The 26,897-nt window shown below is 45.3% G+C and overlaps 1 protein-coding gene across 2 annotated transcripts in view; it reads right to left on the bottom strand.

Moving 5' to 3' along the window:
* LOC131106610 (plexin-A1-like) overlaps positions 1-26,897 on the bottom strand; it is a 158,973-nt gene that overhangs the window by 33,567 nt on the left and 98,509 nt on the right. For both annotated transcript variants that reach the window (XM_058055833.1, XM_058055834.1), the window contains exons 10-12: positions 20,290-20,490; positions 5,320-5,416; positions 4,060-4,250 (exon numbers count right to left, since the gene is read on the bottom strand). In XM_058055833.1, the coding sequence (XP_057911816.1) occupies positions 4,060-4,250; positions 5,320-5,416; positions 20,290-20,490 (489 nt within the window). The remainder of the gene's footprint in view (positions 1-4,059; positions 4,251-5,319; positions 5,417-20,289; positions 20,491-26,897) is intronic.

The following is a 26,897-nucleotide window of genomic DNA, read 5'->3' as shown; positions in this document are numbered from 1 at the left end:
ATTGTTTTCTATAAGGTGTGCTTTTTCTTTATATTGATGGACGTCTGAAATGGATTGATTGGATTTCCATGACTTCCCATGGGAAAGAGTTTTTGCATGTTTTCGTTTTTGTTGAACACTTTGGAATGGAAACAGAGGAACCACTCATGAACCAATATTTCATCCAACATAAAACCAAAATTTCATCCAACATAAATCATTGTTCCATATATGCACAATCACAAAAACTCACTAAAATCACTAAAAATACCCCCCCCCCCCCACCCCCCAACGTAGGCACAGCCTGGCTTGTTTTAATTGGTTTCTAAGGGCTAACAGTAATGCCTTTCCATTCTCTTGGGGGGGGGGCAGGCTGGAGATGATGGATGATGGAGGACTGGGCAGCATCCAAGGCCAGTACTAGGACAGTCCTGTACTACACTTGGGACCAGACGTGTGTGTGTGTGTGTGTGTGTGTGTGTGTGTGTGTTAGCTTATTTGATATTTACGTTCCAAAGCTCAACCTTTTCTAACTTGTGATACTTTTCTGAGGCAAATGCTGAATGAACAATGTTCATAAGAGTCACTGGGATCTCCATCCATGCAACCATCTGCTATGCCGCCCATCCTCACTGGAGTCATGGGAATGCTGGAGCCTATCCCAGCTGTCTTTGAGAGAGGCGAGGACCCCACTGGATTGGTCGCCAGCCAATAGCAGGGCGCGTATAGACAAACAATTATTCCCCAATTCACCCAACATGAATGTTTTGGGAATCTGGGAGGAAACCGGAATACCTGGAGAAAACCCACAAACGAACATGCAAACTCCCAAGCAGAGATTTGAACCCAAATCTGCCATATCTCTTGACTGCGTGGCCTACATGCTAACCACTCGTCCACTGTACCAAACTTCATATTCCTGTGTGACACCAAAAGGGGGGGGGGGCAAATACGGAGAGAGGGATTTAAAGAAACGGATGGTTTCTGGTGGTTTGGTGATGGTACTATTCCTGTGTGACACCAAAAGGGGGGGTGGGGGGGGGCAAATACGGAGAGAGGGATTTAAAGAAACGGGTGGTTTCTGGTGGTTTGGTGATGGTACTATTCCTGTGTGACACCAAAAGGGGGGGGGGTCCAAATACGGAGAGAGGGATTTAAAGAAACGGATGGTTTCTGGTGGTTTGGTGATGGTACTATTCCTGTGTGACACCAAAAGGGGGGGGGGGGGGGTCCAAATACGGAGAGAGGGATTTAAAGAAACGGACGGTTTCTGGTGGTTTGGTGATGGTACTATTCCTGTGTGACACCAAAGGGGGGGGGGGAATTAAAGAAACGGATGGTTTCTGGTGGTTTGGTGATGGTACTATTCCATTTGTGTTGCTGTTGTGGACTAAAGGATGAAACGTCTGCAGAGGGGAGACTCTCCCTGTCGCCTGTGGATGTTCTTTAGGCGTTAAATGTCACACTGTAAATGCCAAAGGTGGTGAGGAGAGGTGAGTCTGGGGTGGGGGGGTGGGGGGGCTCAGTGATAAAGAATAAAGAATCCTCCAGTGGTTCACTGGTGGATCTCTTCCTCTATTCCTCTTCCACTGCAAACTTCCTCTTCCTGCTGTTATTGCTTTTCTACTACACCTGCTTTTTGACTGCCACCAACATCTTGCCCCGAGGCCAGGATTTATGCCTCAATATGCACATGCCCCCCCCATGCACATACAACCCTTGCCTGTGCGCTTGTTTCAAAGAGATAACTGAAGCCAGCGAGGAAGGCAAAGAGACACGACCAAGGATTTATCAATGTGCCAGTGCCCCAATTACCCAATAGCTTCATTCCGGATTCAGTGGAAGGACGCAGTCACACAGGAAATGTACTCAGGGCTCAAGTAAGTGTGCACGAGTGGAATATGTACGCACACATATTTCACAGCAGTTAAATCAAGAAAACCAAATGAGATTATTCTTCATGTTCCAGGCTTCAGGAACATTCCAGTCAAGTCCCGAGACGGGCGTGTGTGTTTGTGTCTGCTCCGGTATCCGATCCCTGCGGTGAGCCGAGGGACGCCGACCCGGGTCACAGCCAGACGTAGGCCACCTCCGCAGTCACGGACGGCAACAGATGGGCACGCCGTCGTGTTTAGACGCCTGAGCCCACCCAGCCTGTCAAGATGTGCGGCGCATACACACCCAGTGCTACACACCCAGTGCTACACACCCAGTGCTACACACCCAGCGCTACACACTCATGGAGGGACACAATTAGCGCACTCCCGATCCGTTATCCGTTTGTCTCCCTCTCCTTCCCCAACTAGCATACTCCGTCTCCTCTGGTGGGAGCGTGTCGGCCTACGTGTAGCCATCATCTCTAATCACATCAGTATGTTGGGATTGGCCTCCTCCTGGCCAGCCCATCTGTGTTGTGCTGCAGTCATGGTGATGAGTCTAAGATGTCTACCCTCCCTGCTGACGCCATCCTGCTCCCTTCGCTCCCTTCGCTCCCTTGGCTCCCTTGGCTCGCTACGGACAAACAATGACAGGCAAAGGCAAGGAAGTTCAACTTTCTGCCCCATCTAATGGATTGCCTTTGGCAGGCCGTGCTTCCATGAAACGTGAAAGGATGAAACGTGAAAGGATGGCTTGGGGGCAATCGAACCTCTGTTACAAAGTATATATTGTCACGTGACCCCTCCTGGCCTCCTGACCACCCGTACATACCTGACATGTTTGTTACGTGGAGTGTTGAATGCTGGGAAACGCACACGTGGATATGCTGCATATGTTAGACTCTGACTTTAGAAGAGATCAACTTTAATCCAGGTCCAATTTCCTCCTATAGGTGATGCACATTCTGGATTCATTGTATAAAACTAGACAGTGTATTTCGTACCCGGACCTTCAGTGGGGGCTTAAGTCACCCAATCCGCCCCTCAATACCACCACTATCACGTCACAATGATATCAACCATACGTAATATACAAATAGGCCACGTACCAATACGTGTACTGTGGAATGACTATTAAAGCAAGAAGCCGCTTAATCATTGAAGAAGTATGGATTAGAAGATGAACAACTACAAACCTCTACACTACTAGAATATGAACAACTACAAACCTCTACACTACTAGAATATGAACAACTACAAACCTCTACACTACTAGAATATGAACAACTACAAACCTCTACACTACTAGAATATGAACAACTATAAACCTCTACACTACTAGAATATGAACAACTACAAACCTCTACACTACTAGAATATGAACAACTATAAACCTCTACACTACTAGAATATGAACAACTACAAACCTCTACACTACTAGAATATGAACAACTACAAACCTCTACACTACTAGAATATGAACAACTACAAACCTCTACACTACAAAGTCGTCTGAAGAAGTTCAGAATAAATATCTAATAACATGACATCTAAAAACATCTAAAAACATTTCCATCCTGGGTGAGGTCATTTATTTATCCATATTGTTTAATGCTCACAGAATGCTGACGTGATGATGCATTCAAATGCAGTGGTAACTTCCAGACATCAGAGGACAGAAAAATGATGGATTCATTGTGGCTAGCTAGCCTTGTGATAAACTAGAAATCTGTGTGTATGTGACATGGGCCAGCACTACTGATTCTGAAGGCCCTGGGCTGATCACATTGACAAGAAGCTGAAATCCGACTGGACAAAGAAGTCTAACATACACATATGTACATGTACTGCGAGCAGTGCTGCTCAGAGATACAAAACATATGAAATGGATATAATAAAGTGGTGGGAGTAAATGAATTCATCTTTGCCGGGAACAAATTCTCCAATTGAAGTTGTAAAAGTAGGTCAGTGGTTCTGGTTCAGGCAAGCAGAGCAGGCCTTGCTGGCCCTGACTGACTTCTCATGAAGTTAAAGTGAAGTTGCTGAAATACTATACTTCTATATAATATACCATACGTGTGACTATATATTGCGCATATATAAACATGTTAGTCGAGTACGGCGTGGTTATTGCGAGCATACGTGTGCGGCGCTGGCCAGGCGCGTCATGGTGAGCATCTGGCGTGTCAGCAGCGTGGCTTACCTTGGTGATCTTGGGGTGCGCACAGCGGCTGTTTCCCGTGGTGGCGTGCATCCAAGTGCTCTCTGTGGGGGCGCACTCCTGCCTGAGGGAGCACTTCCTCTCTTGTACGCACCAGCCGCACTCAAACCTGGGGTTGGCCTTGAGACACATCCCGCAGCTGCCTCTCAGCGCGTAGCACTTGTACAGGTGAGCTGGGGATCAAAGGTGGGATGCTTTTAAAAAAGAGATAAACAACCCCGAGCCGACAACAGATTGAAGATGGCAAACATTGTATTAACTTCCAATTAGCATTTCAAAAACTGCTTCAATGTCACCAACTCAAAGCAATATTCCCTCCAAATGCCCCAGGAAGTGTGCAGTCAAATCCTCTCTCTCTCTCGCTCTCTCGCTCGCTCGCTCTCTCCATGGCTCTGCTATTCCAGCCCCAAATCCCATTGGTCACGGAGCAGCTTTAAAGCAACCCCGTACCAATTACTGCCTGCTAAATGACTCCTTCCTAATTACATTAACATATCAGTATTTGCGAAAATGTCTCATACGACACAAGATGATTATCGTGATTGAGAAATAGGTTGGGATGGAATGATGACAGATGGGATGAAGGAACATCTTTGGGAAATCGTTTTGGGATGCCAGAACAGCACACAGAGATAAAAATAGAAACGTGACAGACTTGATGCGAATACAAACCTAACACCTACTGTATGTACTGTAGTACTAGCAGTAAAGAACTGACCTTTAGTATCAAATTGCATTACAGTCATAAAATATCATACCTTTATAATAAGTCATATTACATCTTGCTGTCATCTGCGAGCCATATTGAAGGTGGCGATGATTTGGCTTTACCTCAGAGGCCCCTCCCCGCCCGCCGTGCTATACGGGCGGTAATAATTATGGCGATGGTCCTCCCAGCAATTACATCCTGCAGACATGATCTCATTGTCTCCTTCCACTGCGACCATCAAGTGTTCCTTTCACCCCAAACACTATCACTCCTTGGCTGACACGGGAGGAAGGCGTGGAGCATTTAGCTTTAATGCTACGTCCAGTCTTAGCAGGCTCATACGCAGATGGAACTACGCTTTAACTGGCTGTATTATCTTATGGCTGACCATGAACGTCCAGTAGGGGGCACTGTGGGAAGGGAGGGGTCAGTCGTTCCAAATCCGGCAATAAACAAAACATACTTTCTACTTCTGCAGAAATACACAACCCTAAGACACACGTCCCAACTCCTTTGTATATATTTTAACTTACCTTTTATGTTATAGGGGTTGTCGATGTTAAAGTTTCCATTCCAAACCACAGACAAATCCACCGGCAGGTCACTGATGTCATTGCCCTCGTAGGCGTACTGCAAATAAAGTAAAAAAAATAACAGTCAAGATACAGTAAGCATTGACGTTTAGATGGAATTATGTGAAACACTATTAAGAAAGTCCCAATCAATTCCCAAATTGCCAAATGGGCCAAAATAAAGAGCCGATTGAGTTGAGCTGACGGCTAGAGCCGTCTGCACCGCCGTAACCTGCGCTGCTCCACCAGCTGAAGGGCCATAAAAATGAATGATGGGGGACAGGAGATATTGGGATTTTAACACGCTGCACATTCGCACGGCCTGATTAAGAGATGACTCATTCTATTCAGTGATGAATGAAACGCTTCATATACCTCCCACAATAACATTCCCATCTAATTTCATTTTTGCATCCTGAACTAATAAGAGATGAAATGTAATTGACTCTTTGGTGGCATAATCACTTTTATGGAATCACTTTCAATGAGACAACAACATTCCAAAGCAGCGATGTGATAGCGAGGCATTCATTGCAGGAACACCAGAGATCTGGATGATGATCCATGCTGGCTATCAACGATAAATACAACCCAGCGGCAGAACTTTTACCCAATTCCACCATCTTCCCTCCATATGATGAGCTAGTGCTGCCAACGTGTTGACCCGTAGCTCCGTGTCTGTCCATGTCCTATCCTAGGACTACCTTCAACATGTCCTATCCTAGCACCATCAGTGCTATGGTCACTACCTTAACATGTCCTATCCTAGCACCATCAGTTCTATGGTCACTACCTTCAACAAGTCCTATCCTAGCATCCTAGCACCATCAGTGCTATGGTCACTACCTTCAACATGTCCTATCCTAGCATAGCACCATCAGTGCTATGGTCACTACCTTCAACATGTCCTATCCTAGCACCATCAGTGCTATGGTCACTACCTTCAACATGTCCTATACTAGCACCATCAGTGCTATGGTCACTACCTTCAACATGTCCTATCGTAGCACCATCAGTTCTATGGTCACTACCTTCAACATGTCCTATCCTAGCATCCTAGCACCATCAGAGCTATGGTCACTACCTTCAACATGTCCTATCCTAGCACCGTCAGTGCTATGGTCACTACCTTCAACAAGTCCTATCCTAGCACCATCAGTGCTATGGTCACTACCTTTAACATGTCCTATCCTAGCATCCTAGCACCATCAGTGCTATGGTCACTACCTTCAACATGTCCTAGCCTAGCATCCTAGCACCATCAGAGCTATGGTCACTACCTTCAACAAGTCCTAGCCTAGCATCCTAGCACCATCAGTGCTTTGGTCACTACCTTCAACATGTCCTAGCCTAGCATCCTAGCACCATCAGTGCTTTGGTCACTACCTTCAACATGTCCTAGCCTAGCATCCTAGCACCATCAGTGCTTTGGTCACTACCTTCAACATGTCCTATCCTAGCATCCTAGCACCATCAGCGCTACAGTCACTACCTTCAACAAGTCCTACCCTAGCATCCTAGCACCATCAGTGCTATGGTCACTGCCTTTAACATGTCCTATCCTAGCACCATCAGTGCTATGGTCACTACCTTCAACATGTCCTATCCTAGCATCCTAGCACCATCAGTGCTATGGTCACTACCTTCAACATGTCCTAGCCTAGCATCCTAGCACCATCAATGCTATGGTCACTACCTTCAACAAGTCCTAGCCTAGCATCCTAGCACCATCAGTGCTTTGGTCACTACCTTCAACATGTCCTAGCCTAGCATCCTAGCACCATCAGTGCTTTGGTCACTACCTTCAACATGTCCTATCCTAGCACCATCAGCGCTACAGTCACTACCTTCAACATGTCCTATCCTAGCATCCTAGCACCATCAGTGCTATGGTCACTACCTTCAACATGTCCTATCCTAGCATCCTAGCACCATCAGTGCTATGGTCACTTCCTTCAACATGTCCTATCCTAGCATAGCACCATCAGTGCTATGGTCACTACCTTCAACATGTCCTATCCTAGCATAGCACCATCAGTGCTATGGTCACTACCTTCAACATGTCCTATCCTAGCATCCTAGCACCATCAGTGCTATGGTCACTACCTTCAACATGTCCTAGCCTAGCATCCTAGCACCATCAATGCTATGGTCACTACCTTCAACAAGTCCTAGCCTAGCATCCTAGCACCATCAGTGCTTTGGTCACTACCTTCAACATGTCCTATCCTAGCACCATCAGTGCTATGGTCACTACCTTCAACATGTCCTATCCTAGCATCCTAGCACCATCAGTGCTATGGTCACTACCTTCAACATGTCCTATCCTAGCATCCTAGCACCATCAGCGCTATGGTCACTACCTTCAACATGTCCTATCCTAGCATCCTAGCACCATCAGTGCTATGGTCACTACCTTCAACATGTCCTAGCCTAGCATCCTAGCACCATCAATGCTATGGTCACTACCTTCAACAAGTCCTAGCCTAGCATCCTAGCACCATCAATGCTATGGTCACTACCTTCAACATGTCCTAGCCTAGCATCCTAGTGCTATGATCACTACCTTCAACATGTCCTATCCTAGCACCGTCAGTGCTATGATCACTACCTTCAACAAGTCCTATCCTAGCACCATCAGCGCTACGGTCACTACCTTTAACATGTCCTATCCTAGCATCCTAGCACCATCAGCGCTATGGTCACTACCTTCAACATGTCCTATCCTAGCATCCTAGCACCATCAGTGCTATGGTCACTACCTTCAACATGTCCTATCCTAGCATCCTAGTGCTATGGTCACTACCTTCAACATGTCCTATCCTAGCATCCTAGCACCATCAGCGCTACGGTCACTACCGTCAACATGTCCTATCCTAGCATCCTAGCACCATCAGTGCTATGGTCACTACCTTCAACATGTCCTATCCTAGCATCCTAGCACCATCAGTGCTATGGTCACTACTTTCAACATGTCCTATCCTAGCATCCTAGCACCATCAGCGCTACGGTCACTACCTTCAACATGTCCTATCCTAGCACCATCAGTGCTACAGTCACTACCTTCAACAAGTCCTATCCTAGCATCCTAGCACCATCAGCGCTACGGTCACTACCTTCAACATGTCCTATCCTAGCACCATCAGCGCTACGGTCACTACCTTCAACATGTCCTATCCTAGCATCCTAGCACCATCAGCCCTACGGTCACTACCTTCAACGACCCCAGGATGAGTGATAGCAGGACTATAATGTTGTCATAAAAGCCAACGTGAAAGCTTAGCGCCCGAAGCGATGGAACAACACAGGCCTATTTTAACAACAACGTCCCCATTGGATATCAACCACTTCAATGTGATACCGGGAGTTTTATCGAGACATCGGTAACAATAGTGAATTGGAAGGATTTGAGCGCGGGAAAAGGCCCTCAAGTAGAAGAAATGTGCATAGAAAAGATAAGAAAATGAGAGTGAGGACGGAGCAATGTCACAATGTGCGAGTGGCTGATTAATTCATTCTTCACATTGGCGATTGGATGATTTACACGGAGCAGGCTCTTAAGGCATAGAGATATTCAAATTAGGGAGAACGTCTCCATGCATCTCATGGGAACGCTCGCTTTGCTTCTCAAATTTAATTCAAAGGTTTTACCTCAGACAATATTTTTTCCAGCGTTGTTTGGCAGAGTAGGTTTACACAAAAACTATCCGTGGGAAACCATTTCCATAAAACTTTTGGAAGGGAGAGGTATGTTTTGGTATAGATCCAGGATTTTATTTGACTTTGAGTAACACCGAGGTGTACAATTATACCGCTCGGCTCAGCTCAGCTCAACTATGGAAACCGTGCTGCATCCTCTGGACGACATGCAAACACTCAACAACAAGGCAAGAACGAACATCGACTGTAGTTACCATAAATTATTTTATAAGATGTGGATTTGTACATATACTGTATATGCCGCACCAGACTATATGGCCCACATATCCACGTCATAAAACGCCATAGAGTGTGGTAACTCGGTAACGCTAACTCATCACACAACAACTTAACACTCAAACGTTATGCCTAATAAATATACAAACACATACCAATCCAGGTTTTAAATGAAAAAAAAAAACATTTTAAAGTTTCCCCATAATGTACTGTGTCTGAGAAAAAAAAACATGACATTGGAGGACAAGCAGCATATAAAATGGATAGATGTGGACATGGTGCTGCAATGCTGCTTCTGTCCACAAGAGGGAGGCTGACGTCATTGCAGTGCCCTGGCAGGCACCAATGAATGCGTTGTCTGGATGCAATGCATTATGGCAAAACTTATTTTAAACTTGTATTGGTACTTTTTGTATATTTTTAGGTATAACTTTTGTGTCAAGTTTGTGTTAAGTTGCTGTGTGATGAGTTTAGGATTGTAAGCAATATGACACAGTGAGTCATTGAGTAATGACGTCCTTCCAATGCATTGACAAGCTCGTTGTGAGTGAGCTTGTGATTGGCTCCTGCCAAAGAAAGCGCTACGGTTTCCTCACTGACTCGTGTAAGTCAGTCAGAAGTAAGTAGGTTGGTTTCTCAGTTATGAGCCACAATGTCTTCCAATTGAAATAAGAACATTTTTATGATAGGAAACATATAAGGAACATCTATAAGACAAATGATGGAAGAAGGTGAATGTGGTGGTGCAAAAGCCAGACTTGATAGAAGACGGAAATGCAAAGAGCAAAGGGTTGCTGGGCCGGAAAAGGTGAAAGGATAACACAACAGCAAAGGTGAAGGAGAAACGGGCGAGGGAAAGATGGATAGAGAGGTTATTGTGCATTATTCTGTGGACACCATTCATTTACACGTGGAATAAGAGGCTGCGGCTGGCCCATAAAAGGCTGAGCTGGTGGGCTCTAAAGTGAAATTGGCATTTTCAATTTGTTTCCTGACATGTCTGGCCGCTTGCTCTTTTCACACACTCTTCTTTCCATACACTTTTCCCTCTCTCTCTCTCTCTCTCTCTCTCTCTCTCTCCATCTGTCCCTTTCTCCCTCCCGTTCATTATTCCCTCCCCGCTTCTTTACAAACACATCCCATCTTTCTCCTCTCCCTCCACCTCACAGAAGTCCCACAAACAAATACAGATTCCTTCACCACAAATACCAAAGAAATCTATACTTGGGATATGCATTTTGGAAAAGGGTTTCCAGCAGAGCCTTCAAATACCGATCACACGGTCTGCCCAGGAAATTGGGATGAGAAATAAAAGCACACACAAACACGGGAAGACACACAACAACAAATACTTGGACATCGGCTGCAACTTCAACCTCCTGCATTCACAAAATAGCAACTTTGCAAGTCGCTAGTTTTGTTCTTGCCTTCTTCTCTCCTCCCCAGTAGACCACCCAGCCTGCTTCCCAGCCTGCTTCCCAGCCTGCTTCCCAGCCTGCTTCCCAGCCTGCTTGGGAATGAGAATTGTCCTCCCCTCGACAGAAGACGCCATGTAGAAAAAGTACTTTCTATGCATTATTCAACTTTTTTTTGTATTTTGAACATACAGGAAACATCACCAAAGTGGGGTTCCTCAATGACCTAGCTTGGAAGTTCATATTTCAACATGTTGTCCCCCCCCGCCCCCTTTACGGGGTAAACATTAAGGATGCGTGCTTGGTGATTTCTACCCAGGCTGTGTTTGTAAACGCCACATGAACAAAACATGTACAACGCAATTCTTTGACACATTGACTGATAGTATCATAAGTACTTCCTGTACTTCGTAGCGGTCGGTGAAGCTGACCCCTGCTGATAGATAAATATACCATTGATGCATGTCGACCTTTTCACCCTGCTGTTCTACATCCTGACAAGAGTCCCTGAAAGCAACACGCCGCACACACATCGTAAGTGCTGATAGCGGAGGTGAACAATATGAACTCCTGCCCTCGTCCCTGTTTGGCTAGTATTGCAGTATTACTGCTCTGGATGTTTTCACTTCATCCTCGGGGACACCGTGTGGACAGAGAAGACCAAGTACCGTACCCAAGAAGTCTTGGCCATCGATGTGAAAGTCGTGGATGGGATTCCGATTTTTCTAGGGTTGTTTAAATGTTTCAATATTGATTCCTTGTTTCGATGTCCAGTCCTGATATCGAAAGAAATAATCTCAAACGTTTCATTAAAAAAAGAGCGGCGGGCTCGGTGCAACCTTGGCAACATGCCATCATGCAAGGGGGGGGGGGGGGGGGCAATATGAAGGAAGTGACATCTGTCTCTCGCCAGCGTTACCAAGGCCTTCGGCAAGAATTGTTAGGAACCAGCATTGAAACGAGGAATTGGAACCGCAATCATTGTAATGCAAATGATATCCATATTTTACGTCCATTTTTCCAACTTTCATTGCTAAGATCTTCAACAAATGTGATTAGAAGGTCCTCGGACATTACGATCCAATACGAAGATCCAATCTTCTCTCATTGGAACAAAGGCTTCTTCTTTCATAGCAAACCAGCATTTTTGTTCAATACATAGCTAAGAGAAATGCATAGTTTACTCACCGCATAACCAATTTCAATATGGAAATGCAAACATTACTTCCTAAAGGTCAGTATTTGCATGTGCAAAGAGGAGAGAAAAATAATTCTCTTGCTAAGAAAATATCAGACAACAGAAAGAGTTATTTCACGGCACAGTGAATGGTTTTAAAATAAGAAATATGCATAAAAAAGTCAAGTCAAGCCCAAACTACTGGCGTTAAAAGAGGAGGAAATGTATATGGATGGTAAGCGTAGACAGGTAGGAAGTACACTGGGTCCATCGGGTACCTTCTGGGAGGGTCACAGCCTGATAATTAGTCATGTTGAAGGTGTGTGTGCAAGCCGGACGCTAAAAATACCAAACCAGCCTGGAGCCAAGCAACACCTGAGATGGACTTGGTTGGTATTGCTCTCTCTCGTCAAGGTGAGGAGAAAAAAGTGTGACCTCCTGTAAACGACAACGCTACACTAATTTAGCCTCAAAGTGGACGTCGATGCAAGCGGACTGGACTGCTGACCCTCGTGTTTCACCGTGTTCTCATCTGCTGCAGATACAAATGAACTAGATTGATCCCAATCAAGGATCAAGCGGTAATCCAGCCTATAGCTGTGTGTGTGTGTGTGCACGTGTGTGTGCGTGTGCACGTGTGTGTGCACACGTGTGTGTGTCATATAGAATATGTGGGGATCAGGCTGCGTGGAATCAGCTCCGGCTCATAATGGAGGCCTGTTGGCCTGTGCTAATCGCTAATGCTAACAGGATTGGAGCATGGCTGGACTCGGTAACCCAGCTTATCTCTTGGCCACACACAAGAGGACCACACACACATTTCATGGATGGAATAAAAAAAGAGAGTAAGGGGACAAAAGTGCTGGCTTAAGGGGAAACTAAAGCTGGCCCGGCCTATATGCATTTAGATTGTGGAGGATTTCCACACTTGGTAATTATTTGCAGAAACATCCATTAATAATTCCAACTTGGCTGACTTTTGTCATTCCTTTCCTGGTCATACGTCATCAACATTTGGCATTTTATGAAATATGCATCGGAGACACACGGCACTATGCAACAAGTGGCTGAAAGTCTATATTCCATCACTCCTGCTACGACAGATTGTTGCCTAACCGTGCCTTGAAGCAACGTGGAGTAAAAGGAGTGCACCACTTGGCTGCAACAGCACAAGAGGAACAAAATGATGGCAGCTACGGTCCAGCTGGACCTCCACTGTGGGACAACTCTTGGCAAGATGGAATTTACATGACAGGAAAATAGGTGTGAAGGTGCTCGTTTATTGGCCATCGAACCTTCAAATAAAACAAAGACACGGATGGATGGGTGGGTGGGATGCTACCGCTAAAGGATAACGCCAAGTCAAGAGGTTGCAAATAATACAGCGTGTTGAAGAAATAGATGATAAAGTGGAAGATGGGTGGAGATGCTGACATATGCTGGGAGCTAAACAGACATTCTTTTTTATTTATCTTCTTCACCTGTCATGAAAGGGGAGAAGCAGCGAGACAACGAAAAGCGAGATGAGGATGGATGGATAATGACCAGGAGTCACCGACTGAAAGGACATTCACATCAGTGAGGAACAAAAGTCAGACATAGGTTGGATGGTGGGATGGGATGGTTGGATGGTTGGATGGGATGCTTTGTGAAGAAGATAGCGATGAGTGAAAGCCATGACCAGTAATCATTTTATTCAGATCGAAGATTGAACAGAGATGAACTCCAATTGTGACCAAGATAGACGTTGTTTGGTTGAATATTCGTTTAGACCAATATTGGTAACATATCCCAGCTCTAGTGGTTTGTGTTCTCATCATTTTTGGTTTCAGGAATTGTACTTTAGAGTCAAAGAGGGACGGCACCTTTAGCTGCCCCCCCCGCAGATATGTTTGGCCTATTGTAGACCTCTATTTACTCCATCTATCCCGTCTGCCACCCGCCTCTTATTTCCCATCAGACAAAAGCAGATTATTTCTCAGCAACGTCCTTACTCTCCCCTTCAAAGTCCATCCCGCCGCCACCAAACAGGACGCGTGTAAAGGGTGCCAACGCAACGGAGCTCTATTTATTTTGGCCACCTTGGGTGCCCCTAGTCCTGTCTCATTTTCCAGGTCCAACATTCCTGTATTCAGCCTTTGTTAAAAAGTACAAAAACCTGGCATATGTAATGGGTCACTGGCATCCATACTGGGCACACGTCATGTCCGACGAACAAGGAAAGAAAAATAAACTTCAAAGGTGGATGCAAACTTGGCAAACAGGGAAGGGAGGATGCAGTCAAGGTTGTCAATCATGGAATCATCTTTTTATGACCACTAACGGCTAACGGCTACAGTACATCTTTCTACAAATGTTGCACCCCATTTTACCCCATTTTACCCCATCATCAACCAGCACTCTCTCCCTGCACGGGAAGGTGGCAACCTAAACCGGAAAACCTTTTGGAAACATGGCTTAGATGCATTTTCCACCCGCCAACTTCCCATCCGAGGCGTTCCGTCCGCCCCTTCCTGGCGTGCCAGCTTATGAGTGTCCGTCTCCACTGCCCAACTGCAATTCATCATCATTTTATCTGCTTTAATTGGATGCCATCAGGACCCCTGATACTTCCCATCTCTCCTTGACTTAACAGCTGCTCTCCACATCCACACCGACGCACATCCTATCCTATCCCAAAGCCCATTTTCTCCTCATTCCCGCATCTGTTCTTTTCCTTCTCCTAACTGGTGTCAGAGAAAGAGGGTGATGGAGTGGCCCAATGGCTTATCAGATAGGAGGTAATGGTGGAAGCCCCACACAGATGTTATCTGTCCACTCATTCCAGCCCTTCAGGGAGGAACCTGAATGAAGAATAAAGAGCTGAAGGGGAAACATGGAAGACTAGAAAGCAAAAGGAGAAAAACAGGAAGGTAAGAATAGACGAGAGGAAAAAGTCCTGAAGTCGTCCAACTTCCCTTGACCACCTTTGACCTCCCAGCGACACCCAGCTGTGGTCCATCAGCCTGTTCTGACCCCTCATTGTGGTCATGTGAGCACCCTGCCCCAGACCAGGCATGGTGTGGATCTGTGTTTATTTGCTCCTTTAACCCGCCTGCCACTCTGAGCGCCGTATCGCTACCCACGGCTCAGCCTCTTATTGGCTGTGGCCCCCGAGCCCTGACCTCTTGATTGGCCCGCACAGCAGGGAGCTTCCTGGGCTTGGTTGGGAAAGGGGAAGAGGGGATTTAGGTGGCAGCTTGTTATTTTAGTTGATGCTGACCACAGCTAACTGCTACCATAGGGTGGCTATGCTAGCTTCGTATTGAGGACTTTTGCAAAAAAACTGCCTTTCTCTGTACATTAGGAAATTCCATTCTCTGTACATTATCTGTACATTATTTACTACAGCGGCAGGCAAAAAGATCTGACACATTTGTAGGTTCAATAAAAGGCAAATAAAGTCAAGAAACAAAAAAGTATTTTTATTTTGAAAAAGTCCATATAATGCCATTTTGCTTAGTTTCTTTATAAGACCATTGTTTTTGGTTTCTTTTTCAGTTGCCCCCATGACTTGGACTGGTGAGCATGGCGCCTTCATTGTGGAAACATTTACCAAAACAAAGGAATCTTGGTAGCCATCATCCCGTAGCAGCTCCAAACGCCATCTTGATATGGTTACCAACTTCACAGCTACTGGATCCGCATTGGAACCAAAGTCCAGCGGCCGACCTCGCACCGCCACAACTGATTTCATTTTTAAAACATAATGAAACATAATGGCATTATATGGACTTTTCCAAAATGAAAACACTTTATTTGCCTTTTATTGAACGTCCAAATGTGTCAGATCATTTTGCCTGACCTCGTATGATACCTTAAATATGCTATCATTTCATCGGATATCAGCACGTGTTAGAGTATTGCTACATTTTTTCTCAGACATTGTCATTCTCATATCGTATGACGCACCTCCTCCTTGAATGTACAGTAAACTACATAAGGAATACCATAAGGGTAGTTATAGATCGCTGATACCAAAGCATATCATATATCACGTGTCTCATACATAGTTTGATATTGGCAGGGTCCCGTTAGGGGATACTCTTCGGGTATTGGGTTATTACAGTCAGTGGAAGTCGAGGAAAGAAGAGAAAAGTCGACTTTAAACATGATCTGACTGTGGTCATCCCGTGCATCCTGTTGATAGCTGGAGTTTTTTTCAAAGAGAAGAGATTGAGTTTTGGCCTCAGGGGAGACTTTTGAGACAATTTTCTTCCTTCCATCCTCTCATCTTCTCATCTTCTCATCTTCTCCCACCCATGTTCTTTTCAATATCGCTCTTCCTCTCATTGTTCTCTATTCATCTAAGCTCCAATTTCCCTGCTCTTTCTCGTCTGCACTCGTCTCCACTTTTTCAGTGTCCGTTGTTTCGTCTTTTTAAATAAATTCCCTTCCACACGACTGATTTTACCTTTCGCCTCCTCTTTGTATCTCGTATTGACTCCAACACCTGATAGGACTACTCCTCAAAATCCAGTCTTTCCTCTGAGCTACTCTTCCTAGCACGTGTGTGTTTTTCAAACACAAAGCTAAACCGTGGATTAGCATCGTGGTGTTTATTGATTAGCGAGCCTCCTCTATCCAGTGTTGGAACAGCGCTACTCTGCAACCAGACACATACAAAGACGTCCTGGGATCCAGGGCCCGAGGCGAAGAACGGGGTGTACTGGAGACACAATAACTCCTATCGCCTTACCTTGGAGTCGACGGGGGCAAGCCGGCTAATCCAGCAATACGACTACATTTCTAATTGACATACCTGTGCAACAATTAACTTATTAAGTGATTAGCATAAAAAAGTATACATGCTTTGTCCACATGAAGACGGATTTAGTTGCATCTTGGTCATTAATCAGGTTCAAAGAGTCCAAACCAAAATAAGGCACACCGACAAATGGAAGCCACGTGACAAACCAAAACAACGCATGCTAGTCCGGTCCTTCTTCCCGATGAGTGGCTTGCCGAGACTTTCGATGAAGTGGAATTGCTTCTGCGAGTCACTTTGAAGTACAGGACAACAACAATATTAGAAGAGTAGAACCGGGAGTGATGCCAGTCCAAATGTTGGCTTTGCTCCAACCGCTCACTTCTGGTTCCATGATGGCGACGGGGCGGTCTTCTTTTTGTGTAGGTCTCCAGATACTCAGCTCTGTTGCAGCAAGTCTGAGGTCCAGGTAGCCATTTGGTGGCTGGTATTTGGGGCAGCTGGTCAAGACGTGGTCACCACTCTGTGGGGGGTCTCCACACACATTCTTAGTCCGCATTGATTGTCAGAAACCACCCACACCTGTCCTCGGGCGCTTGACGGCGGTCTACTGCTCACACCAGGGACTTCTGTGGGGTCCCCAATGCAGCAGTAGAGCCCGGAAGGTTCTGCTGTTCTCTGCTGTTCCCGCCACCTTGCCTTGACCCAGGAAGCTTTGCTGGTGGCAACTGGCGTCATCGTCGCTCCTTCCAGCTAAGAGAGGTAGCTGGTGGGTTGGGGTGGCTCGTAGGCACCCAGCAGATAGCTGGTGGGTTGGGGTGGCTCGTAGGCACCCAGCAGATAGCTGGTGGGTTGGGGTGGCTCGTAGGCACCCAGCAGATAGCTGGTGGGTTGGGGTGGCTCGTAGGCACCCAGCAGATAGCTGGTGGGTTGGGGTGGCTCGTAGGCACCCAGCAGATAGCTGGTGGGTTGGGGTGGCTCGTAGGCACCCAGCAGATAGCTGGTGGGTTGGGGTGGCTCGTAGGCACCCAGCAGATAGCTGGTGGGTTGGGGTGGCTCGTAGGCACCCAGCAGATAGCTGGTGGGTTGGGGTGGCTCGTAGGCACCCAGAGACCGTGCCAAGGGCATCATTAAGGGCAGCTTTTTTACACGAGGACTGCGCCACCAGACCGGGAGCACAGTACCCAGCAGCAGTAAAGACCAGGACCTCGGTGGCCAGGGCGGTGATGTCATTAGCAATTAGCTTGTCCATAAGGACGACAAGCTGGCATTATTTTCCAAAAACAAAGACCGTTTCAGGGCACCCAGTGTGTGAAAGACTGAAACCGTTTGCCGTTTCAATTTGAAAACATTCCCATGTGGACAAGCCCTGAGCCACCAGGGGGCGCTCGACTAGTCTGTTGGGTGTGCTCTTTGGCCGTATGATCATCGAGGAATATTTTTAGCATTAGTTTTGGTAAGAAACTGGGACATACAAAAAACCAAGTTAGACTGTGTTTTAGAAACACATATTTTTCTATGCTTTTTTTTACCCTTTTGGTTAACTTTGTAAAATGCTAGTTTGTGTGATCGGTAAAACAGAGCATTCTGGCTTCTAACAAATAACTGTTGATGCAAGTTCATACAGCCGGCTTCTTCTTCATCACATATATTGGAACCAGTCTCGTCTTCATCGATACTTGGCCATGAAGTCGACCTGCAGCAGTTAATTGCTAACAAGGGAGAGAAGTGCTGACAACCCCAGGCTAATTACCGCCAGCGCCACGTCTACTTTGTGGACATTAAATAGAGAAAGTTGGCCAGGGTGAGCGGCCATCAAGAGCTGATGTAGACAACAGCCACGCTAACTAATTAGCTCTGCCGCTAACCAAACTCCAATCTGTCAACATTCCTTGGTTTGTGTCAAGTTTAGCCTCCGACACGCTCGCCTACAGTACAACGGGAAGAGGACGTCACAGGCTCGCATCTTAAATGTCAGCATGTGAGACACCAGAAAAGACAGGAAGTCAGAGGAAAGACAGGAAAGAGAAAGTTTGACAGACGGGAAAAAAAGAAGGTAGAAAGAAAGATGGGCTGGCGAGGCGGACCGAGGAAAGGCGAGTGAAGTATCGTCGGTGTGTAAACAAGATCAATCCGCTGCAAACTAGCTTCACAGGCAGACTCGTACCTGGAATTTTCAGCCCCAGTGGAGCGCAACGCTAGCTACGTCTTATCTGTCATACTAGTTTGGGACCTGACCAACACACACAAACACAGGATTTGAACACCAGCACAAAGCCATCAGTCTGCCTGTAAAGCCTTTCTCTCACTTTTGAGGAGGGCACCGTGACAGATAATAATATACCAATCATAATAACCAATCATAATAACCAGTCAACCAGACAGATAATAATATACCAATCATAATATACCAATCATAATAACCAATCAACCAGACAGATAATAACCATCATAATAACCAATCGCTCAATCAATTAATCATTAATCATAATTAATGTGACTGAATATGTACAATTGGTTGTCCATGAATTGCATTTGGTGCAAAATGGAGTATAATTACAATGGTTTCAAAAAAATGTAAATACCCAAACAGCTAATCAAGGTAATACTTCAAACTCACTCAATTTAGTAAGTAGTAATCCTCATGTATCGTGGATAATTGTTTCCAGATCCAACCTGAATAAGTTAATTTCTTCTCAGCAGGATTCCTTAATTATAAATTGAATGATTTGGTAGTTAGAGCATAAAACAACAGTTTACAACTTTCTAAATGTTGTTTTTAACATGATCAGAACCCTGTGGGCGTGAACTAACATCCCTACAGTCCCATGTATTACCCATGCATAGCGGTGCTATAAACGGGTTCCGTTTATAGTGAGTGGCGCACAGGAAGTCACATTGTGGGTTCAGAGTTGAGTTTCAGTTTGCACAAGTATACCGTGTTTTATTTTATTTATTTATTCATTTATGTTTTATTTATTAGCAGGTTGAAGGCTTGGTAGTGCCATCAAATTGATGAAAAGCGGTCCTAAAATGATGAAGTATTTTTCTTAGAGATTACTCAAACCTGCAATAAAAGTCTGTTTGGACGATCATGTGTGTCTAAAAGAACATTAGAGTAACATTACAGTAACATTACTGAAAGCTAGTGACCAGTGTAGAATACTACACGTCTTCTACGTCTTTGAATGCCTTCAATTTTAGTTTCATTTCGCCATTTTTATTCTTGAAAATGTTCATTTCGGCATATTCCTTGACTAAAAGTGGGGCGTATTCTACCACAAAACAGCACAATTTATGACATCAAGTATTTGTTAAAACCGTGACAGAGTGAAGCTGGTAATTTCGAAGTGCAAAGTAGCAAAGTCCAAGTGGAAGTGGATCTTTGCACAATGATTTTACGTATATTTCTTTCCAAAATGGTGGCTAAGCGTTTGCCATGCTGTGCTTTAAAACTGACATCTTTACCGCCGACTGAGACAAAACACATTCATCATTTCCTCCTTCGTCCGAGTGTCAGAGTCTTCAAACGAATCCCCATGATTGAGAAACCACAACAAATTCCATGTCGGCCAAGCCATCCATCAAATCCAAGAGGCGATATCGGTAAACACCAAGCGCCTAAAAGTACTTGGTTTTTGTAACGTGTTACTCACCGCTGTCTTCTGGCACTGGATGGATGAGCTGTTGAAGCGCAGGGCGGGAACGCTGTGCGTCTCTCCCTGGATGTGGAACACACACTCGTAGTTCCTCTGGCCTGATTGAGGCTGGGGTAGGTTCTTGGCAGCCAGGGTGATGGGCTTGGTCACGCCCACTGGGATGTAGATCTGCGTTGATGGCAGGATCTGGGGACAGTCCTGTAAAACGGGGGGGAGGAATGAATCAACACTACCAAAAAGAGGGACGACATCGGCGGAGAAGCAGACATCAGAAAATGATGCTCGATCTCTAAACAAGTCATGATCCGCCATCTTTACATCGTTACGTTGATGAAACGTGTAATGCGGAACTGAATGTGAAAGAAGTACTGCTTCACGGCTAGTTGTGTGCATGTTTGGAATAAATGAAGTCATGGCAGCGTTAATTCAGTGATTTGGCAGCACAGCACATCTTTTCAACAATGAGGAACGCAAGATGGAGGAATAAATGACAAATGTTATACAACAGCAGTTAAAGATTGGGTGGAACTCATCCACCCGGTGCTGCCGAGTGGAGCTCACGGCTAACAATCAGAAGACACCGTTTAGCTTGGCATAATAAAAGATGTGTCGGGGAGCTAATACGCTGCTAAATCAACAGTTTTTGCTTTTATTGTTTACTTCCAGGAAAAAAAAATACCTAGAAATTGTATTTATATATATTAGATATTGTGTGGAAATGCTGAGAAATGCAGCTTCCATGTTCTACTTTTGGGTCTCTGAACACGCAATAAACATTGTAATAACAACACAATAACGTGCAGAATTCTAACACCTGCTAAACAATTGATCCCCAGTGCATTAGTATGCATCTCCCAGCATTCCCAATCGCGGATACAGGAAGTACAATTGGAGCTACACGTATCTAAAACATGCAAATGTCAGGTACACAACTGCTGCACCTCCAAGTCATCCAATAGAGAGAAGAGATGAAAACAGGAGACGTGGAGTCGCTCGGCGTCAAACATTGCTATGCACGGCAGCATCGCCTCTCCTTCCCTTCTCACTGCTTTTCCTTGAAGCAGACAGCTGCTCCCTGCCACGGAATCTTTCTCCTCTTTTACTCCGACTTGTTGTACATTAGAGGCTGCGGCACATCCCCGCAATCCCCGAGGGCCCCGAACACAACGCTGGAGTTTGTTCATTACCCTGCTTAACCCGGGCCTCGTGTGTCAGATTACACACAAGCACGTGCACAGCATCGCCATGACGGACGAACGCGATTGGAAACATGGACGATTGACCACTTGCTGCGTCACTTCTGGAGGAAATGAGAGCGAGAGAAGAATGTCTTAGAGTGGAGCCAGGCAGACAGGAAAGTGGTTGGACAAAGGAAGACGTACGGAGACAAACATATGGAAGAGAAAGTGGTGGAAAAAAAGAAGAGTGGGGGCAAGTGTAATTGCTAACAGAACAACAAATGGTTTGTAAGTTGATGCAGAGCAGGAAGTGGATAGATAGGAAGTGGATAGATAAATAGGAAGTGGACAGATAGAACAACAATGGTCATAAAGAAGTACAGTAAACCTCGGATATATCGGACTCGGATATATCGGAAATTCGCTCACAACGGACAGATAAAAAAGAACCGATTTTTCTGTAATGCATTTCCAATAAAAATTCATTGCATATATCGGATTTTTTATAACGGATTTCACCTATTTCGGACAAAATCTCCAGTCCCGTTCCAATGCATTTCCATGAAATTTCCCTGGCATATATCGGATGGCCGCATCGTGGCGCTCCGATTCGCCGAATGGTGACAGGCCGCTATACGACGTCATTTGCAGCGTTTGCAGCGTTGCCTGCGCGTCCAGGTACATTGGAAACATAGTCAAGGAAGTGCCTTTTTATAACGGATAAAATCCCATTTACGCATATACCGGATATAAATCCCATATATGCATAAAACGGACATTTTCCGGTATACTCATATAACGGATTTTGCTTATATCGGACAAAACCAGTGGGAACAATTGAATCCGATATATCCGAGGTTTACTGTATAGGGAGACCTCAACCAGGTTTTGGTTACTGTGATTGCTTTGCTAGCCGAGGTAATGCTGGTATTCATATGAATATTTCATATTGGAAGTTAGACGCACGTCTCATCATCAATCAGGAATAGAACCGTCAGTTCCAGCCAATCCTTTTCCTGTGACATGCTTCCAATTTTACAGGACCGTTTCTGTTCCAGTGTAAGCTTGGATGAGTTGGAAGAACCTGCAGCGAACTACGACCCCAAGCCCATCAAAGACCTTGGAGATGAACTAGAAGAGATAATGAGACTTTTAACTTCACAAAAGCTTCATATTTGCTATCATTTTGCCATCCGGTTGCCAGATTCTTTGTAAAAAACAAAAAGCCGCTAGGATCCATCCCAGTTGTGGGTGAAGTCATTTCAATATTCCTTCTCTCAGGAAGCGATGTGAATCATCATCTACCCTTTTCCACAGCATGTGGAGCAAGTCGGGTGGGGAAGCTCCATGGTGAAGCTCCAAGCGTTTGCTGAGTAAATGAGATCATCTCCACTTGCAGGTAAGCAACACACCTTTAACCATCGGCCAAGTGAGATAACGAGAAGGTGGGCTGCCTACTGATATGGAATCAGACAAACAATAACGAGTGGATTTGGTATATGGGGGGGGGGGGGGGGGGGGGGCAGGGTTGCAGGATGAAGACCAAAGCGTCGACCAAGACCAAATAAATAAATAAATAAATGTGTGACACCAAAGGAGTTCTGAAGGCTTTGGCGTAGCCTGACAAGATATAAATTAATAAAGCTCCAAAAACAGCACGCATACGTAATGAGGCAGGTTGTCTAGTCTTTTTTTTTTAATCTCCCTCAAACCTCGCCCCCCCCCCCCCCAAAGTCCATCCATAATTAATTAGCTGCTTCTGTGATGTGGGGACTATAGATCAGGGAGGAGGAAAAAAATAACACACTAAATAATGAAGTAAAGCGATATGTGGAGCCCGGGGGTGGGATGAGATGGCACCGATGGCCACAGAGGATCCGCGGTGGGGGGGCGGGGCGGGGGTGGGGGCGCGCTGGTACAGATACTGTAAGCAGGTCGCGTGCACATATGTGTATGACAAAGGGTGGTACCGTTTATGTTGGATCATCTCCTTTCAGCTGTCAACATGCGCCTCCGTGCCCCCAGCCCCCCCCCCCCAACCCCCCAAAACCCCACTGATAGGTACAACCCATTATACATTATTAATGCTGTATCATTATCCTTTTTCCAAAAGTACCTCAATGAGCCAGAGAATGCGCGCCACAAGAACCCCCACTGGAACTGCCGCTAACCTTGTAATGACTGGTGTACTGGTATGACTGGTTGGTCTCGGAGGACCTAATAAATTGGACTGGTTGGTTGATCTTTTACTGGCTGATATAGAATATATATAAACACACATAATAAGGACTAGTAGGACGATACTAGAAATACAATTATAAGGAAAGCATTTTTAAAGTTCAAATTGCAAAGACCCCCCCCCCATTGTTTGTGGAAGTAACCCTAAACATTAACCCTTGTATTATGTTACGGGTCAATTTGACCCGTTTCAGTTTTTGTGTTGACCAAAGTACTGGTTATCCTTTCTTTTTCTTCATGAAATTTTGTGACTTTTCCTCATCTAGGGTCATGAACACAAAAACTGAAACGGGTCAAATTGATCCGTAACATAATACAAGGTTAACTTGCATGATTTGTTAACCCTTGTATTATGTTACGGGTCAATTAGACCCGTTTCAGTTTTTGTGTTGACCAAAGTACTGGTTATCCTTTCTTTTTCTTCACGAAATTTTGTGACTTTTCCTCATCTAGGGTCATTAACACAAAAACTGAAACAGGTCAAATTGACCCGTAACATAATGCAAGGGTTAACTACCATGATGCTAGCATGATTTGTTAACAAATCATGCTAGTTAACCTTGTTAACCTTAACTGAAACGGGTCAAATTGACCCGCAACATAATACAAGGGTTAAACTGTCATACTGATGATGATGATGATGATGATGATGATGACAGCACGTATAGCTAACCTCCACGTACGTAAGAGCCAGTATATGTCTTACTATGAAATCGAAACGGGTGCATGGCGAGGTACTCATTAGCAGGCAGAAAGCAGAAAGATGTTCTGTGACCAAGTCGACACTTAATGTGGAGAAGGGATGAGGAAGAGGGGGGGTGGGGGGTGGGAGGGGGGTGAGGTAGAAAGAAGAACAACTTAATAAGGCTGCAACATGGAGCGCCGTGCAGGAGCGAGCAGAGCGGAGGAAGAAAGGGGACTTTGAACCTTGAAAGGGACTGAGATTGTCCGCCCACGCCCTTCGCTTGCGAGCGGAACAGAGCAGGCGGGGGGGGGGGGGGGGGGGGGGGAGAAATCAGGAGTAACAAGGAAAACAGACAGAGCGGAGGAACAGTTGGAAATAAGGCAAGATGGAGAGAAACATGTGACATTGTTATTTACCAGAGGATTATCAAAGTCTGACTGATTCCGTGGCGTCCATACGTATACGGTCCTTCGTCTTATATGCGCATACGTACACTTTCATGTTTGTCCTTTATCCTCCACTTACTGGCAAAACCTCCAGTTTATCCTCTTTGACATACATGTAGGGTATGCTTTAAAACAATAACACGCAGAAACGGGAATGTTTTTTCTCTTTATTTACTCCCTATGGATTTTTGGAACGTGGGCGGGGGGGCTGGCACCCTATTATCATGCTAACCCAGATATGTCAGCAGCAATCGTGTTGCGTGCGTTTCAAAGACAAACTTTGATTTAAGAGGTACAGTGTGACGCCTCGAACCAGCAGCTTTGTCTCGCCTCCAGATTCCGGTTGGAGGAGACGTGACGACTAAAACGTTCGCTATGGCTTCCATACGACACCTTCTTCGAACCCTTACGGTCTTCTATGTACACTGGTGGGAATAAGTTCATGTGTGTCACACGGAAACGTTATAGATCATCAAACTAATTAAAATATTAGTCAATGACAACACAACTGAACATAAAAAGCAGTGAAAAATTTAAGCACTAAGGGAGAAAAACAAAGTAACTGCGTGAAAACGTTATTTCCCCCGTAACCTAATAAGTAACTGGTTGGGTTGCCCGGCAACAACTGCAATCAAGCGTTTGTGATAACTTGCGATTAGTTTCTTATGGCACTGCAGAGGAATTTTGGCTAACTGATCTTTGCAGAATTGTTGTAATTCAGCCAAATGGGAGGGCAAAACTAAAAAGAATTTAGGGTTTTCATTTCAGTCATTAATGCTGCTTACTAATGCAACTGCAATATGAATTATCAGTATGTGTAGTCGTCATTTTATACAGTATGCACTTGCAGTGATTGCAGATGGTAGAAAACAGCCTGGTGACAACACGGCACAGAGCGGTCAAATAGTCTTGGAGATGGGATGCCGTATCCTTTACAGAACGGCGTGTCTATTTCCCCGTCCTCTCCAACTCAGCAGGCGGCGCTGCTGCCTACGATCATATTCTTCCTTCCTCTAGAGTTTGCTTTTCCTTGGCTCGCACTGCTGTATGATTAGTTAGTCTTCCACCAACGTTAGCCGTCTTTGTCAGTGACTGTGCAGTTATCTCGTCCTCTCTCTCTGGGCTCCATGGAAGAAAATGCAAAATTAATCTGTGTTCACATTAAGCAGGCTGTGGAGATGAAGATTTAATACAGCCTGAATAATTAAACCGCAGGGACCTATGACTGACACCAAGATACACTCGCGTTAAGACGCTCTCTCTTATGCGTGTCCTGAACCTGTGATGTAACCATATTTGTTAGCATGTCTACCATCTACTTGGAAACCATCTTCCTTCTGGAATCTCATGTATAAGAAGACAGTATCTCATTGGCGCTACAGTAGCATGTTTGCATAGCGTGGCTGGTAGAGCATCAGAAGGTCTTAAATGTCCAGAAGGATGAAGAAACACGACATCAGGGCCGATCAATCATTTAGCATCTTCTAATTTTAACTTGACTCTGGAGCAGATGATTTCTACTTCATTTGGAATGGGGAAAAGGTTATTGGTTCTGACATAACGTCACCTGTCACACTTCTTCGTAAACACAGAAGCAGAGCACGCCCATATAAGGAAGCCCGTTTGTGACATCACAAACATACAGTTTTACAATGCCCTCTGAAACTAAGTGTTTTAAGCCCTCTTTTAGGGCTCACTTCCAAGTGCCCAAAGCTCATCATCTGAAACGTTGGCGTGGTTTAACACACGCATACAACATGCTAACATTTATAGCATTCATAGGGCAGAACCGTGGAAAAAGCATAATTGGTCCCCTTTAAATGATATGCCGACCAAATTTGACAAGAACTGCAGAAGCCATGAAGACAGCCTGGAAGGAGGGGGTGGGGGGGGGGGGTGATGTGTGTGACAGTAAAGCTGAAAATAGCCGCTAAGAGAGGGAGCTGAAACACCTGCACGAGTGCGACAGATCATGAATATCCAGAAAGTGAAACATCTGTGAGCCAACGCACACCATGACATCCAGGAAGAAGAAGATCCAGATCCCGGCAGACACTG

The sequence above is a fragment of the Doryrhamphus excisus genome, chromosome 18 (assembly GCF_030265055.1).
Source record: "Doryrhamphus excisus isolate RoL2022-K1 chromosome 18, RoL_Dexc_1.0, whole genome shotgun sequence".
Lineage (NCBI taxonomy): Eukaryota > Metazoa > Chordata > Actinopteri > Syngnathiformes > Syngnathidae > Doryrhamphus > Doryrhamphus excisus.
The sequence above is the reverse complement of the archived record's forward strand: the minus strand, read 5'-3'. Positions and strand labels throughout refer to the sequence as shown.